Consider the following 16,556-nt stretch of genomic DNA (forward strand, 5'->3'; position numbering starts at 1 on the left):
CAGTCTGCCCTGACGGCTACCCCTTCCACAACTGCAGAACATCAAAACCGGGAATCTGACGTTGGCGCAGTGTGTATGCACAGCCCCAACCCATTTTATCACATATACAGATTTGTGTCATCACCGATGCGACCAGGAACCATTCTATCCCCACAAAGATCTCCCTCAAGCTACCCCTTGATACAGTCACACTTGCCCCAACCATTCCTAACTCCCACGCCCTCGCTTCCCCAGGCCTAGGATTTTGTCATTTCGAGGATGTTACAGATAGGGACTTGTACGGCACATGAGTACGTGTCTGCTTCACTCAGCGTAGCGCCCCTGAGCTTCACCCAAGCCATCCGCTGTATCAGCGGTTTTGTTCCTTTTTGTTGCTGAGTAGGATTCATGACACGCATGCATTGGTTTAACAGGGTCCCCACTGGAGGACATTTCGTGGTTGTTTCCTTTCTTCACAGAATAAAAACTTAATTTTCCACTCCACTCCACCCCAAAGTACAGGACCAAGCAAAGGAATGCCCTCGTACAGTTTCCTGTACGTCAGAAATTCATCGACATACTTATTTCACCCATTTGCGTGTAATATTTTAATTCCAAAATAAAGGACGGGAAATGATGATGAAGACTTGGATGAGGACTTGGAGACCTCCATTAAACTAGCGATGGGGGCTCCCTTGTTTCATCTGATGCATCCTGGAAAACAAATTCAAATGATCTAGTATAAGCAATAACACATGTGACATTTTGGGTTTTTTTCTAGCTTTTGGTGATTATAAAGAAAGCGGTTATGAACATTTGTGTAGACAGTCTTTATTTTTCTGGAATAAATGTCCAAGAGGAGTGTGGCTGCTGGGTCATATGGTAAGTGATGTTAGTGTCTTAGGAAACTGCCGAACTATTTTCCAGAATAACTGTATCATTTACAGTCCCACCAGCAATGTATGAGACATTCAGCTTTTCTACATCCTCGCCAGCAGTTGGTGTTATCACTATTTTTTTAATTTAAGCTGTCCTGATAGGTGTGTAAGGATGTCTTATCGTGGCCTTTATTTGCATTTCCGTAACAGCCAGTGACGGTGAACAGCTCTCATGTGTTTATTTGCCATTTATATACCATGTTCAGTGAAATGTCTCTCTTGTCCATTTTGTAATTGGGTCCTTCCTCCCTCCCTCCTTCTGTTGTGAAAGTTCTTCATATGTTCTAGATTTGAGTCCTTTATCAGATATGGGGTTTGCAATTTAGTCTGTAGCTTTTCATTCTTTTAATAGAGTTTTTGTTGGAGCAAAAGCTTTTCATTTTGGTTAAGTCGAATTTATTGATTTTTTTTTTCTTTATGGATGTGCTTCTGGGTCTCTTGTCTAAGAACTCATCACCAAGTTCTAGGTCCTGAAGATATTCTCCTAGAAGTTTTTATAATTTTACACTGTACATTTAAACCTATGATCCATTTTAATTTTTGTATATTGTCTGGCTGGGCTTTAGCCTGGGGTTCTTTTTCTGGCCAGTCACTCCAGCACCATTGGCTGAAGCCCATCCTGCCTCCCGTGAGCTCATTCTGCATCTTTGTCAAAAAGGAGTTGGCTGTACTTGTTTGGGGTAACTGGAGTTCCCTACTCTTTCCCGTTGATCTATGTGTCTGTCTTTCCACCAACATCCCCACCTTGATCACGGGGGCCTTAAAATTATGAATTCAGGGGGCATCTGACTGACTCAGTAGAGCACGTGACTCTTCAACTTGGGGTCGTGACTTCCAGCCCCAGGTTGGGTGTGCAGATGACTTTAATAAACTTTTAAAATCATTAATTCAATACCCTTAGTAGTTATGGCTACGCAAAAGATCTATTTCATCTTATGTGACTAGTGGTAATTTGTGCTTTTCAAGGAATTGGTCCATTTCATCCACTTTTCAAATGGATGTGCATATCTACAGTATCCCCTTATTTTCTTTCTGAGGTCTGGGGGGGTCGCTAGGGCAGCCTTATTGCATTCCTAATCTTCGCAACTTGTGTCCTTGTCGGTCTTGCTAGAGGTTAGTCAATTATTGATTTTTGCAATGTTTACCAGTTTCTTTGCTCACCACTTCTCCCTGCATCCTGCGGCAGGCTCTGCTGGCTGCCTTCCCAGTACTCTTTCTACCCTTCTCCCTTTCTTGTGGAGCCTCAGTTTCAATCACAGTGGCAACGTGCCCAGCTTAAAATACCCTTACTCCCCTCATGTCTGCAGTGAGGGCTGGATGTGACACAGTCGTGGCTGGTCAGATGCGAAGGCGAGCCTGGGGGACTGCCTGGGCTTGAAGCCATGGTTCCGTCAGCTGGCTTGCCCCTTGCCCTTCCCCCTCCTGCCGAGAGCTCCCACCTGGGGGTGTGCAGGCTCCCAGGGGAGCTAAGGACAGCAGCTGGGGAGACAAAAGGGACCTATGTCCCTGCAGCCACTGTATCGCCGTGGACTACACACAAGAACAATAAAGCCGTCCTTGTCTGAGATCCTGTGTGGGCGTCTGCCAAATGCAGCCCTGACTCTCACGCCCCTCTCCGGGCTCCCACCACAGCCCCTCTCGCCACAGAGCTCTCCCTACTAGTTCCTCCGGTGAAGATCTCTGCGGAGTAAACACTTGGTACCGTCAGCCCGAAAACGTCTGGCCCTGATGACGGATGATAACGAAGCAGGTTGACATTCCTGTTTCCTCGGCACTGGGGAGAAATGTGTCTTGTAGTGTCTACTACTGATGAAAATGCCATTCATTCATTCACAGGTTGTCGGTATTTTTTCCATGTAGCTTGTCTGGCTTTTCTCTTCACCCTCAATGTTCTAACCCGGACCACTGTAGTGAAACTGCCGATGTGGCCATTTAAAAAAAAAATCCCCCTTTCACACTTCCCGAGTAATTCAGGTTGTGAATGCTGGAGATTTTTCTCCTTAAACACATATGCGTGTGAGGGGCGCCTGGGCAGCTCAGTTAAGTGTCTGCCTTCGGCTCAGGTCATGATCTCAGGCTCCTGCATCGGACTCCCTGCCCTGTGGGGAGCCTGCTTCTCCCTCTGCCTGCCGCTCTCCCTGCTTGGGGTCTGTCAATAAATTAATAAAATCTTCAAAAAAAGAAGTATGCATGTGAGATAGAGCATATATAACCAAAAAAGTGTATAAAATGAATGGACAGAGAATAAATATATTCCCGCCATCAAGCCAAGTGAAAGAGCATCATCAGTACCTCAAAGGGCCCCTTCCCAGGGCTCACCGCAAGCAAGCCTGCTGCTGAGGGCCATCCCCTCGCTTGTCTGCGCCATCCATGCGCCAACCCTTAGAGAGCACTGCTGCACTCAGCTTGTTTGGAACATCACACAAATGGCTCACGCGCCCTCTCTTCTGTTAGGTTTTAGTGTGTGTGTGTGTGTGTGTGTGTGTGTGGTGCATGCACGTGTGCTCTTGCCGAATGACACTCCTAAAAGCACCGTGGTCCCCGTCTCCTGGCACACCTGTGCAACAGTTGCCTAGGACACTAATGGTGGAATTGCTGGTCACGGGGTGTGCACATGGTGCCTTTCTCCAAAGTGGGCGCACCATCTAGCACTTCCACGTGCGCCAAGTGACAGCCCTGGGGCTGCACAGCCCACCGTGGAGCTCATCACACTGCTGGCCCCACGTCTCCCCGTCTGAAGTTACCCCAGCCACTTCAGCTCGGCTTCCTTTGTTGGCTCTGAACTCATGGAGCTCTTTAAAATATATATATAGACAGATAGATTTTACTTATTTGAGAGAGAGCACAAACAGGGGTGGAGGCAGAGGGAGAGGGAGAAGTAGGCTCCCCGCTGAGCAGGGAGCCTGATGTGCGGCTCGATGCCAGGACCCCGGGATCATGACCTGAGCCCAAGGCAGATACTTAACCGACTAAGCCACCTAGGGGCCTCTTTGTAGAGCTTCTCTAATCCCTTTACTTGCAATCTTTGAGCTTGGCTTCTTTTTAAAAATAGCACCCCAGGGGCGCCTGGGTGGCACAGCCTTCGGCTCAGGGCATGATCCCGGCGTTATGGGATCGAGCCCCACATCAGGCTCCCCTGCTATGAGCCTGTTTCTCCCTCTCCCACTCCCCCTGCTTGTGTTCCCTCTCTCGCTGGCTGTCTCTATCCCTTTTGAATAAATAAAAATAAAATCTTTAAAAGAAAAATAGCATCCCAGACTGAATTTTTAAAAGGGGCGGTTTAATACATTGACTGTAACTAATGATGTATTTGGATTCATTCATTTGTCCCACCTTTTCTCCTTTTCTCTCTTTGCCTTCTTTTGGGTTATTTTTTTTCATTCCTTTTTTTTTTTAACTACTGCTTTGGAAGAGGTACACTGTTTGTATTGTTAGGGCCGCCCTAGAACTGTCCGCCCATCTGTAGAGTGGAGTCTAGAGTCTAGGCTGAGTCTTTTCTCTCTTCCCGAGTGAGCTGAGCTTGGTAGAGGGCTGTTAACCCCAAACTTGTCTCACCTCGAGCAAGAGTGTATAAGTACTACTATTGTCATGTACTCCAGTAGCCCTAGTCTTACTTTTACGCCACGGAACATTCTCATTCCATAAGGTCGATACCTACTTTAGACTTTCACTTTCTTCCTCTTCATTCCTACTTTTATCTCAGATTCTCCATCTGGGATTATGTCTCATTCCAATCTGAAGACATCCTATAGAACTTTTTTTTTTAAAGGAGAATGCTTATTTATTTCATTTTTTAAAAACAGCTTTATTGAGATACAACATACACGTCATACACTCTGCCCGAAGTGTACAGTTCCACGGCTTTTAGCATATTCATAGATTTGTGCAACCCCCCAACAACAATCCACTGTAGAATATTTTCATTACCCCAAACAGGCTTTCTTTTCATGTGAGTCTGCTGGTGACAAAATCTCTGGGTTTGCTTGTCTAAAAATACCTTGTAAGGTATCTTCTCTGGGTATAGAATTTTACATTGACAATTGCCTCCCGTCTAGTTAACGCTGATACCAGACGTATCGTCCCAGTTAACACTGGCCATGGCCGAGACATCTGCTGTCTTGCTCCTAAAAGGTAACGTAGCTTTTCTAATTTTAACATCTTTTCTTGCTCTTTTTGTTCTGCCAACTTGTTGTACTTAATTTTCTAGGTATGCGGTGGTTTTAAAATACATCCACAAACTCTTAGACCTCCCTTCCAGAGGCAGAACGTAATTCTCTGTTGAGTTGTGGCCTGGATGTAGTGACTTGCTTCTAACAATATAATGTGGCAGAATATCACCTCCAAGCCCAGGTTATAAAAGGCCCTATAGCTTCCCCTCGTTTTCTGTCTTGGATCGCTCATTCTGGGGAAAGCCAGCTGCAATGCCACTCGGGTGCACGCGCGTGCACACACACACACACACACACACACACACACTCACACAAGCCTTATGGAGAGGGCCATGTGGCAAGGACTGTGTGAGCCCCATGTTTCCACGAGCCTTCCCGGGGGTTGATGGCATCCTGGAAGCACATCCTCCAGCCCCGGCCAAGCCTTCGGATGACTGCAGCCCTGGGGGACATCTTGACGGCAGTCTCAGAGAGACCCCAAACTAGAACTAAGCCACTCCTACATCCCTGACCCACAGAAACGGTCCAATATTAAACGTCTGTTTCAAACCACTGAGTTTTGTATGGAATGTGAATACAGTAATAGACGATTAATCAAAAATATGAAAAAGTTTTAAGTGAACTTGCTTATCGAGCTGTAAAATACACACAAAAAATGCATAAATCAGATGTGCGTGGGTCAATGAACAGTCAAAAAGTGAAAATACCTAATCAATCACCATCCATACCAAGAGATGGAACATCAGAGTGTTGATTTCTTTTTGTTGCCTTGCTTGAGATTTGCTCACCTCCTTGAATCTGTGGATTGATTTTGAAGAGTTGTTCCCAGACATTAAAAAAAAAAAGTATTACGTCCGCCTCATTTTTGCCTTTTTCCCTCCCGAAACTCCAATCACATGTTATGTTGGCTCTTCCCACTCTATCCTCCGTATCTCTTAGCTTCTTGTTTTTTAGGTTATCAATGTGTTTATCTTGCTGGGCTGCGTTCTGGAGAACGTCTTCCGGCCTAGCTTCCCGTTCATGAACTGTTTCTTTAGCTCTAATTCATAGACACAGGGATTCTAACTGCTATGACAGTTTTTATTTCCAGAACATCACTTTGGTTTTTTGGCAAACTGATTCCTATTTTCAAGCCTGTCTTTTAGTTTTTATATCATTTTCCAACATTAAAATCATGTGCCTGGTAATCCTAATGTATGAATCCTTTGCAAGTCTACCATGTCCCTGCCGATGTCCTTTGGTCTTGGTGCCTTGCTGCCTCATAGATGTGGTGACCCTTCCCAGAAGCTGCTCATGTTTCTTGGAACTTTATCAACGGGGATTCACTGAGGACTGATGAATCGAGGTTCATTCAGGGAGGATCTGCATTTCTATCAAGCAGCTGAGTCCACCACTTTCTGGGACCACTTATACTCTTGGCTTGAGGTTTCTCATGTGCAAACCCATGTGGGGGCCAGCTCAGTTCTCAAGGGAGACCTTTCTTCACTCCAGTCACTGGCAAGGTTCAGTTTTCCTCTGGAATGCCAAGAGAGCGGATCTATTATTAGTTCACAGAGGACCTGCCCTTTGGGGCCCCAGCCTTCCGGAGGGCTCTCGTACCAGGCCCCTCATCATGCACAGGTACTGGGTTATCTTAGCCCCAGGCAATGAGGACCCCCCAAACCTATGCTCAGTCTCACCTGGTTTGTCAAATACCTTCAAGTGAGAGGTCGGGCTTCAGCATTCTGCTGCTTCTCCTACCTTCTTGCTTGAGTGTTGCTTACTTTCTTGCTGGTCAGTGAGGCATTTAAAAAGTATTTGTTGTAACTATTTATTTATCTAGTATTTTTAGCTATTTGCAAAGGGAGGGGATCAGTTCAGGCCACTGTGGTACCATGATGTCAGAGACAGAAGTGGTCAGCCATTCCTTCTTTCTCCAGTTTTCTTTTCCTGATCTCCTGTCCGCTCAAGGACACCTGGCAGTACGTCAACCTCTCAGCCTACCCTCTCTGTCTGCCACCTTCTGGGGCTTCAGCTGTAACTTCCAATTTACCTATCCCTTCTTCGACTGTTATTATCTAGTTCCCCCAGAGAGGTGCTTATGTTGTGTGTGTGTGTGTTGCTTATTTTAATCCACACTCTTTGTTCCCAAGATTACTAACCAAATTGTCCTCAAACCTAATCCCCGTTCCTGAGTTATGGGGCTCAGTGCCTCTTTTACTTCTCTGTTGACAAAACAAACGCTCATTTTAAAGCCTGTCAGGATGTCACTGTTTCAGTTTCCTTGGGTATCAGTTCTTCCACCTGGTGGGATGGCAGCCCTTCTTCAAAGCACTGATCTCCTCACGTATTTTGTAACTTTTGTTCACGTGCCCATCGTGTGTGATAGTGTTGGTTTTGCTCTCTCCCTGCACGGCGGTTTTCTGTAGGCACACAGAGCTGTAAACGCAGAAGCAAACCTTTCCTCAGCTCTCGGGGCTCCCATGCTGTGGGGCTGGCCGCATCCTAGTCCCAGCACCGGTGCGGAGTGGGAACCTCGCTAGGAGTCTGAGCCCTACAGTGCCACGGATGAGCACCTGGCTTCCTACGGCAGTCCCGGGGCAGGGGACGCCTTCCCATCCTTTACTCACAGGAAGGGAAGGCCAGTCCCAGATGCCACGATGCAGGGGGAGTCTGGTTCCAGCCCTGCCACCTGCGGGCATGTATCACCCCTGCTCACATGGGAACCAGAGTCCTGGTCCTGCCCACAGCTCAGCCAGCCACCTACCACTTTGGCCCTCAGTCACCTGCTCCCTTCCCACACAAGTTACCTTCTCAGGGTGGTTGTGTACTTTAAGCTGAAAACATTTGCTTTATTGCATGAGCGTGCTGGTGTCGCATGCACTCGCTCCACCTCTATGGCCCGAGTCCTCGGCACTGTCCACCAGCGTCAGACCAACTCAGCACAGAGGGAAGGACGCACTGGGATGACACAGGCTGGGGATGGGAGACTCAAGGGGCAACCCTGAAGGAAACTCAAGCGTGTTATCGCTTTGGAGATGAAATTCTAGTTGGTCACAGGGACCTGGAGTCAGAGTTGTGGCCAGTCAGTCACGCTGGAGTCAGCTCCACAGAGGCTCACGGTCCTAACGCCAGGACCTTGGGGACCCAGGGCCCAAGACCACACCCCACACCCAGGCTGTAATAACCTAGACTATAGGAGCCAGCCTTCCCAAGGCAGGGGCCCTGTCCCAGGGAAGCCACGGTCTAGCTGTGACTGTGACGCAGGGACAGGCTGCTGGGGGCTGTGCGGTGAGACACAACAGTGCCAGGAGCCTCGGATCTGGCACCGCCTGGGATGGAGGCTCGCCCAGCCTCTCCCTTCTCTCTCTCGCACTGTGAGGGGATCCACAGAGGACCAGGGTGGGAGCCTCTGCAAGGCTGACCAGAGACTCCAGCAAGGTCCGGGCCCGGGGAAGGCCTTAGAGAAGTCTCCCAGACTCGGTCTCTGTCACCCACAGGTTTTGACAGGACTGCTCGACTGCACCAGGATCTGGACTCAAAAGGTCAGGCCTGGGCCTTCTGCACCCCTCCAGGCTCGACACGCCTGGCCCACCACAGGGCTTGCTTGTGTGAGGCTTCACCTCCGTAGCCGCCCTGCCTTGGGGCCCAAACCCACAGCGCCCCAGGGACCCAGAACATATTTAATAGGTTTCTGCCACACACATGGGTCTGCTTGCTTCTATTTCTAGAGACAGAAGAAAGTTCCAAGTACATACATATGTACAGACACAGCAAGCCCACAGGGTTGCTGTCGGTTCTGCCCCTCGCAGTGCGGTGGGGCCACTTAGGAGACAAGGAGCTGACCTCACCCCATGGCGAGGGTTTCCGACTGAGGGGGCAGTGCGGCTCTGAAGCCAAACAGGAGGTGACAGCAAGCCCAGCCCCCACCCTCGCCCAAGGCTACCCGCCCACAGGACAGGCCTGACAGGGAGGGGATACGGCGTGCCTCAGGCGTGCCTCAGTCGGAGTCGCAGGCCTCTTGCTCGGTGGTAGCGTCCACTGCAGACGCCAGGCTGTCCTCCTGGCCTTTCAGCCTCTCACCTGGATGGATGGCAGAAAGAAGGAGTGGAGCGGGGCCCTGCACCTGGGCCACCACCCAGAGGGCAGGGACCCCACCTTGCTAGGCCCTGTACTTACGGATCAGCTCAGCAATGGCCCTCTGGGTCCGCTTTTCTAGCTTCTCCAGCTTCTTGGCTACGTCTCTCTTGAGGTCCCTGTAGCGGGCAGGTGCGAGGAGGCCAGAAGCTGAAGGCTGGCTTGATGTGGCCTCGGGACCCTCCCCTCCCAAAGCCCCCCCCCCCGCATTAGGAATCACACTCAGCTGCCTGAGGAGCCCAACCTGGGGAGGAGGCCAGGATGTTCCTCTCTCCCTTTCTGCGCCCTCCCAAGCCCAGCATCAGCCACTCTGCCCCGTCCCACAGACCCACCACACCAAATGTGGGACTGAGTCAAGGTGTGCAAGGGTGGATGGTTTCTCAGGGCTGCTATCGCTCTGGTCGCACTATGGGTCCTGCTCCTCCTCCAGCCATGTGCTCGCCCTCGCCACCAGGGGCTTCCAGAAGCGCGCATACAGCCTGCTCCCCCTGCTCAGGGATTTCTAGGAAACATGCCCCATGCTTTTGTTTCCACAAATTAGAACACCTTCAGCGGTGGCGTGCTTGCCACAGGATCGCGGGCGGGAGGGATGCAGCCCGCCCCTCTGGCCCGAGGTCAAGTAGAACACAAGCCCCAGACCACACAGCCTCTCTCCGCCTCTGCACCAGCCTGTCACCGGGGCACCGGGGAAGGGTAAGCAGCCCCACTTCACAGAAGAGGGAACTGAGGCCAAAGCAGAACAGGCCAGTTGGTGGCAGAACTGGGACAGAAATCGACGTCTGCCCTTCCAGTCACCGTGCCTCCACCCTGTGGCTCCCTGAGGGCCAAGGCGGGCCTTGCTCACACGCAACTGTCTGAGGTGGGCTGGACCTCGCCCTTTCAGAGGGGACTTCTGGGAGGGACGGCTGCTCCTCGCTCTCCCTGAGCCCCTCCCCGCCCTCCAGGTGTCAGCCCCCACCAGCTTCCCTCTCGCTCTCCCTCTGTGTCCTGTCAGGAGGTACTGTGGACAGTAATTATTTTGTGTAGCTGCGTGTCCACACTGTCCATCTTGCTGCTGTGAGGGTGGGAGAGGCCCGGCCCTTAGGCCGGCACTGAGAGTGGCCAGTCAGTCCACGCTAGTCCTACGTGGCAGCGCTCACCAGTCAGGTTTCCGGGGCGCGAGGTTGGCCAGATCCTGGGGAGGAAGGAGACGCCTGTCAGGACTGGAGGGGCCCAGTTCCAAGGCACAGAGGTAGAAAGCGGGAGAAAGGGAGGAAGGGAGGAAGGGGTGTGGGGAAAGATAGGTGGAAAGGGAATACAGAAGTGGAGAGACAGACGAAGGAAGTGGGAGGGAGGACAGCATGGGGATGGGGGAGGAGAGACGGCCCCCAGTGGGCCCCCAGGGCACTCGGGCACTCACCACTTCCTCGATGATGGGCTCCGGCTTGGCGGCCTCCAGCTGCTCCTTCACCTTCTCTTCCACTAGAGGGTGCAAGACAACAACACAGGCCTGTGGGGAAGGGCCACCACTCTCCCTGAGGCGCAACCTGCAGCCCCTGAAGGGGAAGAGCGCGGGCCGTCCCCACGGAGACCCTGGGCCTTCTTGGCCTGTCTCCGGGGCTCCCAAACTCCAGATGCGAACACCGTGCAAAGGCAGCCCTGGAGGAAGGGCTCGCGTTTCCCAGGATGAAACAATCCTGGGGCGAAGGGGGGCCCGCAGGAGGCAGAACGCTGGGGTAGACAGAGCCCAGACGTCCAGTCAGACGCTGGGCTCGTACTCTCAGCCTGTCTCCCACTGTGAGAAATAAGAGCACCGCCTGGGCACTAACCGTGTTACCCTTTTGTGAAGAACCACGAGGGACCGGCTTTCCCATCATCTACAGGGCCTCCCGGGCTCTAAGAGTGTCCTCTGGGTCCTGGACTGGCCAGGATACAGGTGGCTTTTCTTCCCATCCCACTCAGATATGTGCTCCCAAGACCAGGGGGACAGTCACCTGGGGAGGCCTGCCCTCAAGCACCTCCCACCTATGCCCCACGGCTGACCAGGCACTGGGCCTCTGGGTGGTGAGACCAGGAGGGCCTTGCCCCTGTGAGGACAGAGACAGGAGCGTGAACAATTCTGGGCTGCAGGGGCTTCCTCTGATCCCCATCACTGTTGTCACACGTTGCTCAGGGACCCCCAGCTCCACCTCACCTCCCTCTAGCCACAGGTGCTGCCGCTGCAGCATGGGACCACTCCCGCCCCTCTCCCCTGTCCAGCCTTACAAGTCCCCACCACCGGGCAGCCCACACCATGAAGCAAATCACTGGAAAGCATGTAAATCTCGGGGCAAAGAACTTGGGGAAGCAGACTGGGGTGCGGCTGAAGGGGCAACACTTTACTATTTTCAAGATAAATGATTCATTTATAATTTGTAGAACTCAAAATTGATAACAAAAACAAAGGCTAAAAACAGGGCCAGGGCTCTCCGGGGTAAGAAGTGCTCTGTGTCGGGGCGCCTGGGTGGCTTAGTCGTTAAGCGTCTGCCTTCGGCTCAGGTCATGATCCCAGGGTCCTGGCATCAAGCCCCGCATCGGGCTCCCTGCTCAGCGGGAAGCCTGCTTCTCCCTCTCCCACTCCCCCTGCTTGTGTTCCCTCTCTCGCTGCCTCTCTGTCAAATAAATAAATAAAATCTTTAAAAAAAAAAAAAAAAGAAGTGCTCTGTATCTCCAGTGAGGAGCATCTCCAGAAGCTCCCAGGGGCTAAGCCGCTCCCCACACCACCAGATGAGCAGCCCTGGGGCCCTCGCCAGGCCACATGCCTCTCCCATCCTCTGTGCCCGGCCAGCGTCTGCCTGCCCACGGCTCTCTGAGCGCCTGAATGGTCCGCTCTTCAGGGTCTCACTCAGACCCCCAAGTGCCCACAGGACCCTCCCCGCCCTTCCCCCTGCCCCTGCTGTCCCGGGGCCCCAGCCCCCCAGCACCACTCCCACTCCTCAGCCCAGAGAGGTCCTCCCAAGGGATGTGGTCTCTTCCCTCGAAGGTCCTTGGAAGGCCTTCGGGTGCCCTGACCGCCCCTCTGCTGTCATTCAACATGGGTTACTGCTGCACAGCTTCGAGATGGTGCCAGAGGGTCCCAGAGGCCCAACTTCCAGCCCTGGCACTGCTGGTTCTTCCGCAAGACAGCGCGACACCTGCCGAGGTGGGGGCATCCAGCGGTGCCTGGGAGCACAGATGGAGCGCTGCGGCCCACCTACCCGCAACTGGCTTGGCCTGTGGCACCCTCCTCCTCTTCAGGTCCTCGTCCTCGGGGACATAGTTCCGCAGCCTGAGTTCCCTAGGAGAGCAGATAAGCAGAGATGGAGTTGAGAGCGCAGCCGCCTCGTTCACCTCACGCACTGGTGGGTCACAGCGTGAGGAAGCCACACAAGCTGGGGTGTGGCTCCTTGACTTCCCTCCCGTCTCTCTGGAGACAGCGTGGTGAAGAGGGAAAGCGCAGGAACAGAAGACTCATTGGGACAGGACCCCTTTGCGAGCCTCAGCCCCGTCACCTGCCAGGTAGCAGCGGGGCGGGCCGTTCTGCCAAGGCCCCGGCTGTGCTGTCGGTTTCCCGCCCAGAGCTGGGGCCAGGGAGGCCTGGGGAGCATTCACTGGCCGTCTCTCCCAGAGGAGCTCCACTTGACAGGGGACCTGAGGGTCCTAGGGACTGCACCACTGTCATAAGGCCTCACAGGGGGTCGCAGTGGCTGACCTGGAGTCAGGGCCAGAGATCCTGGGCTGAGTTTCTCCTGAAGGAGAAAACCCGTGGTCACCCATTGGTTCTCCCAGCCCGGCCTCCTTCTCAGAGCCTTTGCGGCCGGGAGCGGCTGGAGCAGACCTCGTCTTGGTGGCGAGGGTGTGCCTGTGCTAGGAGCAGCTGGCAAAGGTGAAGGACAGGCCCACCGCGCCAGCCAGGAGAAGAGTCCCGCCCCGCGGCTGCAAGAGCTCTTTAAAATGCTACCATGCCGATCCCAAGAGCTCTGTGAAGGGGGACCAGGATCACATAGGGGGCCTGGGCAGTCTCCCTGGGCAGGGCTGGCCACACCAAGCATTTGCTGGGGTCTCCCTTGCTCAGCAGCTCTTCAACCCCGACTCCCACACACCCAGAAGCTTGCCTGCAGGAGGAGGGCCCCTGGATAACCCCACAAGGTGGCAGAGACAGTTCCTGGGGGCTGCCGCTTTATAAAGGCCATAGACAGAGGGACAGACCATTTCAGCCTTGGGAAAGCAGAAGTGGCCCCTGACATGCCAGCCAGAGGAGCCTGGGATGTGGGTCCTCCTTCTTCACTACCTCTTGTGAACCCCTCAAGCTGTGCTGGCCCCTCAGAAGTCCCGGGCCTCCAGGATAGGGCACATTTTCCCAGCAGGAGGGCTCCCACAGTCTGTCACCTACAGAACCCTGTCTGTGCCAGGCAAAAATGCTGCTCAAGTGCCCAGCCCCTGGGTGGCCAGCTTTTCTAGAGCTGAGGCAGCAGGTGTCTGCGGCCATGCACCTAGCAAGTGGCAGTGGTCTGAATCTGGGAGCTCTCTGATGCCAATCGTCCCCTAATTCACCAGCTCCACCAGCCCCCTTCTCTGCCAGGGCCCCGAGGCCTGGGGGCAGTGCCGGCAAGGCCTGTGTGCAGGAAGCCTGCTGCCCACTCCCACAGGCCGCTTCCTCTAAGTAGCAGGGACACCCACCTTGTCCTCTACCCTCTGATGCCTCCCTCAGGCCTGCCGGTAAATCCCACTGAGGCACCGGGAGAGAAAGCAGCGCATGATCTGGTCCGCTGACTTTCGTTCACAACAGGGTGGGGAGAAAAGCGGAAGAGAAACTGGGTGTGGGCAGAAAACTGCAGGGATTAGTGAGAAAAAAAAAACCTATCACTCTCAGAAACCAGCTCCAGGGTTTTGCGAGAAATCTGCAGGAGAGAGGGGAGGCTGCTGGGAACAGTACCCAGGGCTGGCCACAACAGCAACGAGAGCCCACACCCCCGGTCCCCTTGCTGCCCAGGCTTCAGAAGACGCTGGAACGGGGAGGACATGGCAGGGGGACAGGGAAAGGCCAGGGCAACAGGAAAGAGCAGCACCGGTCGGGGGTACACAACGCCCCCATCCCCTGCAGCAGCCCTGCTGCCTACTGTCCCCTGCTCCCCCTAGAGCTGAGCACAGGTCCAGAAGTCACGAACACGTGGGTCCCGGTCCTATTCTGGGCCTCAGTTCCCACATCTGTAAACAAGGAAGGTCTGTCCAGCTGTGTCAAGCTAGGTCCGAGCCCTCTCTGTGAGATCTAATGAAGAGACTGCCTCTCACTAACGCCCAATTGACTGGGTCTCCCCCATGCTTACCACTGACACGGGACACAAGTCTCTGGGGCAGGTCACGGGGGCACTGGGTTCTGCTCGGGGGCCTGGTCTTTCCAACGTGGGACTAAGGCTGAACCCTCTACTTCTGCAAACAACTTTTAAAAAAGCCCTGACAACAGATGCATTTTTAAAAATCTCTTTGTTAGCCCTGGAGAAGTACCAAGGCAACCAGGGCTGGAAAGGCTGCGATCATGGAGGGAGGGGCACTGCGACAGGTGAGCCTGGCCCTGGGAGCCTCCTCTCCCTTAAAGCATCGACTTACACGCAGAGGCTGAAAAGCGGAGACCCCAAGCAAGCTTTCTGCCAACCCATGGGGCTGAAGAGACAGAAGTCTGCATCAGTGCGAAGAAGGAAGCCTCTTCCTCAGTCCCGAGAGGGAGGGTGAGGGCACCCGTAGCTTAACCGGTTGCCAGACGCTGGAATACATTTTCTCCGGAAGGAAACAAATGATTCAGAACCCCAAATAATCCCTAGGACTTTTCATACACAATATCCAGGATTCTACCAAAGCCATGAGAAAAAAAAATAAAGACAGAAATACTCTCAAAGGAGATCCAGACATTAAGATGATTAGAAATAAAATACATGGGCGCCTGGGTGGCACAGCGGTTGAGCGTCTGCCTTCGGCTCAGGGCGTGATCCCGGCGTTATGGGATCGAGCCCCACAATCAGGCTCCTCTGCTATGAGCCTGCTTCTTCCTCTCCCACTCCCCCTGCTTGTGTTCCCTCTCTCGCTGGCTGTCTCTCTCTCCGTCAAATAAATAAATAAAATCTTAAAAAAAGAAAAAGACATAAAATATAAAACAAATGAAATTAAGGAAAGTTCAGGCAGGTGTATCGTATGATGGAGAATTGCAGCAGAGAAACTGAAAGGTGTAAAAATTAACCAAATGGGAATTCTACAACTGAAAATATAACCAGAGTGAAAAGAGCTCAATAAGTGGGTTCAACAGCAGTTTAGAACAACTAAAGGGAGGATTAGTGAACTGCAATATAAGTCAGAAAATATCCAGACCAAGGCACAGAGGAAAAAATGTTGGGAAATACGAGAAAGAACAAGAGACACCCGTGGGACATGGTGGAAAGAGCGAACGTAACATGTACTGAGAGTCCCGGGGGCAATATTTAAAGAGATAATAACTGAAAATTTCACAAAATAAGTAGAAAACATCAAGCCAAGCCACACACAGATTAAAGAAACGCTAGGAGCTCCAAAGAAGAGCACACTTAGGCAAATGATTATCAAACTACTCAACACCAAAGACAGAGAGAAGTTCTTAAATGAGATAAAGACACCTGACCCTCAAAGGAAAACCTAAAACGGACAGCTGACTTACTTGACAGAAACGATGGAAACCATAAGACAACAGGGTGATAAAGGGGCAATGCCAAAACTAATTAGAATGCCACACCAGAATGACAAATCGAGAGAAAACAGCCTTCAAAGAGGGCCGCCTGAGTGGCTCAGCTGACTCTTGATTTCAGCTGAAGTCATGAGCTCAGGGTCATGGGATCGAGCCCCATGTCAGGCTCTGCACTTAGTGGGAAGTCTACTTGGGGTTCTCTCTCTCCCTCTGCCCACCTCCCATCCCTGGCGCTCGCATTCTCTCTCTCAAATAAATAAATCTTCAAAGAAAAAAATAGCCTTCAAAGAAAAACTTGGCCAGAAAAAGAAAAGTTGGCAAAATTGGTCAACAGGGAATCTTAAGAAATGCTAAGGGGAGTGCATTTGACTGAAGGAAAATGATCTCAGATGGGAGCACTGAATTGCAGAAGGAATGAAATGCATCAGAGTAACTATTCAGGGAAATCTAAAAGAACACTGACTACAAAATACTCATAATGACTTCTGGGACTCGAAATGCACCATCAGGGGCACCTGGCTGCACGAGAAATGGTATGGTACTCCTTTTTCTTTCTTTCTTTCTTTTTTTTTTTTTAAGTAGGCTCCCTGTCCAACCTGGGGCTTGAACTCATGACCCTGAGATCGAGAGTCCGATGCTCTACCAACT

At 52.3% G+C, this 16,556-nt stretch overlaps 1 protein-coding gene across 1 annotated transcript in view; it reads right to left on the reverse strand.

The window, feature by feature from the left end:
* Nucleotides 1-4,696: 4,696 nt before the first annotated feature.
* The window catches only part of CCDC12 (coiled-coil domain containing 12), a 55,626-nt gene continuing 43,766 nt past the window's right edge, over nucleotides 4,697-16,556 (reverse strand). Inside the window, exons 3-7 of the mRNA XM_019797932.2 lie at nucleotides 12,418-12,497; nucleotides 10,602-10,663; nucleotides 10,342-10,376; nucleotides 9,245-9,321; nucleotides 4,697-9,148 (exon numbers count right to left, since the gene is read on the reverse strand). Of these exons, the coding sequence (XP_019653491.1) occupies nucleotides 9,066-9,148; nucleotides 9,245-9,321; nucleotides 10,342-10,376; nucleotides 10,602-10,663; nucleotides 12,418-12,497 (337 nt within the window). The 3' untranslated portion in view covers nucleotides 4,697-9,065. The remainder of the gene's footprint in view (nucleotides 9,149-9,244; nucleotides 9,322-10,341; nucleotides 10,377-10,601; nucleotides 10,664-12,417; nucleotides 12,498-16,556) is intronic.

Source organism: Ailuropoda melanoleuca, chromosome 4, assembly GCF_002007445.2.
Source record: "Ailuropoda melanoleuca isolate Jingjing chromosome 4, ASM200744v2, whole genome shotgun sequence".
NCBI lineage: Eukaryota > Metazoa > Chordata > Mammalia > Carnivora > Ursidae > Ailuropoda > Ailuropoda melanoleuca.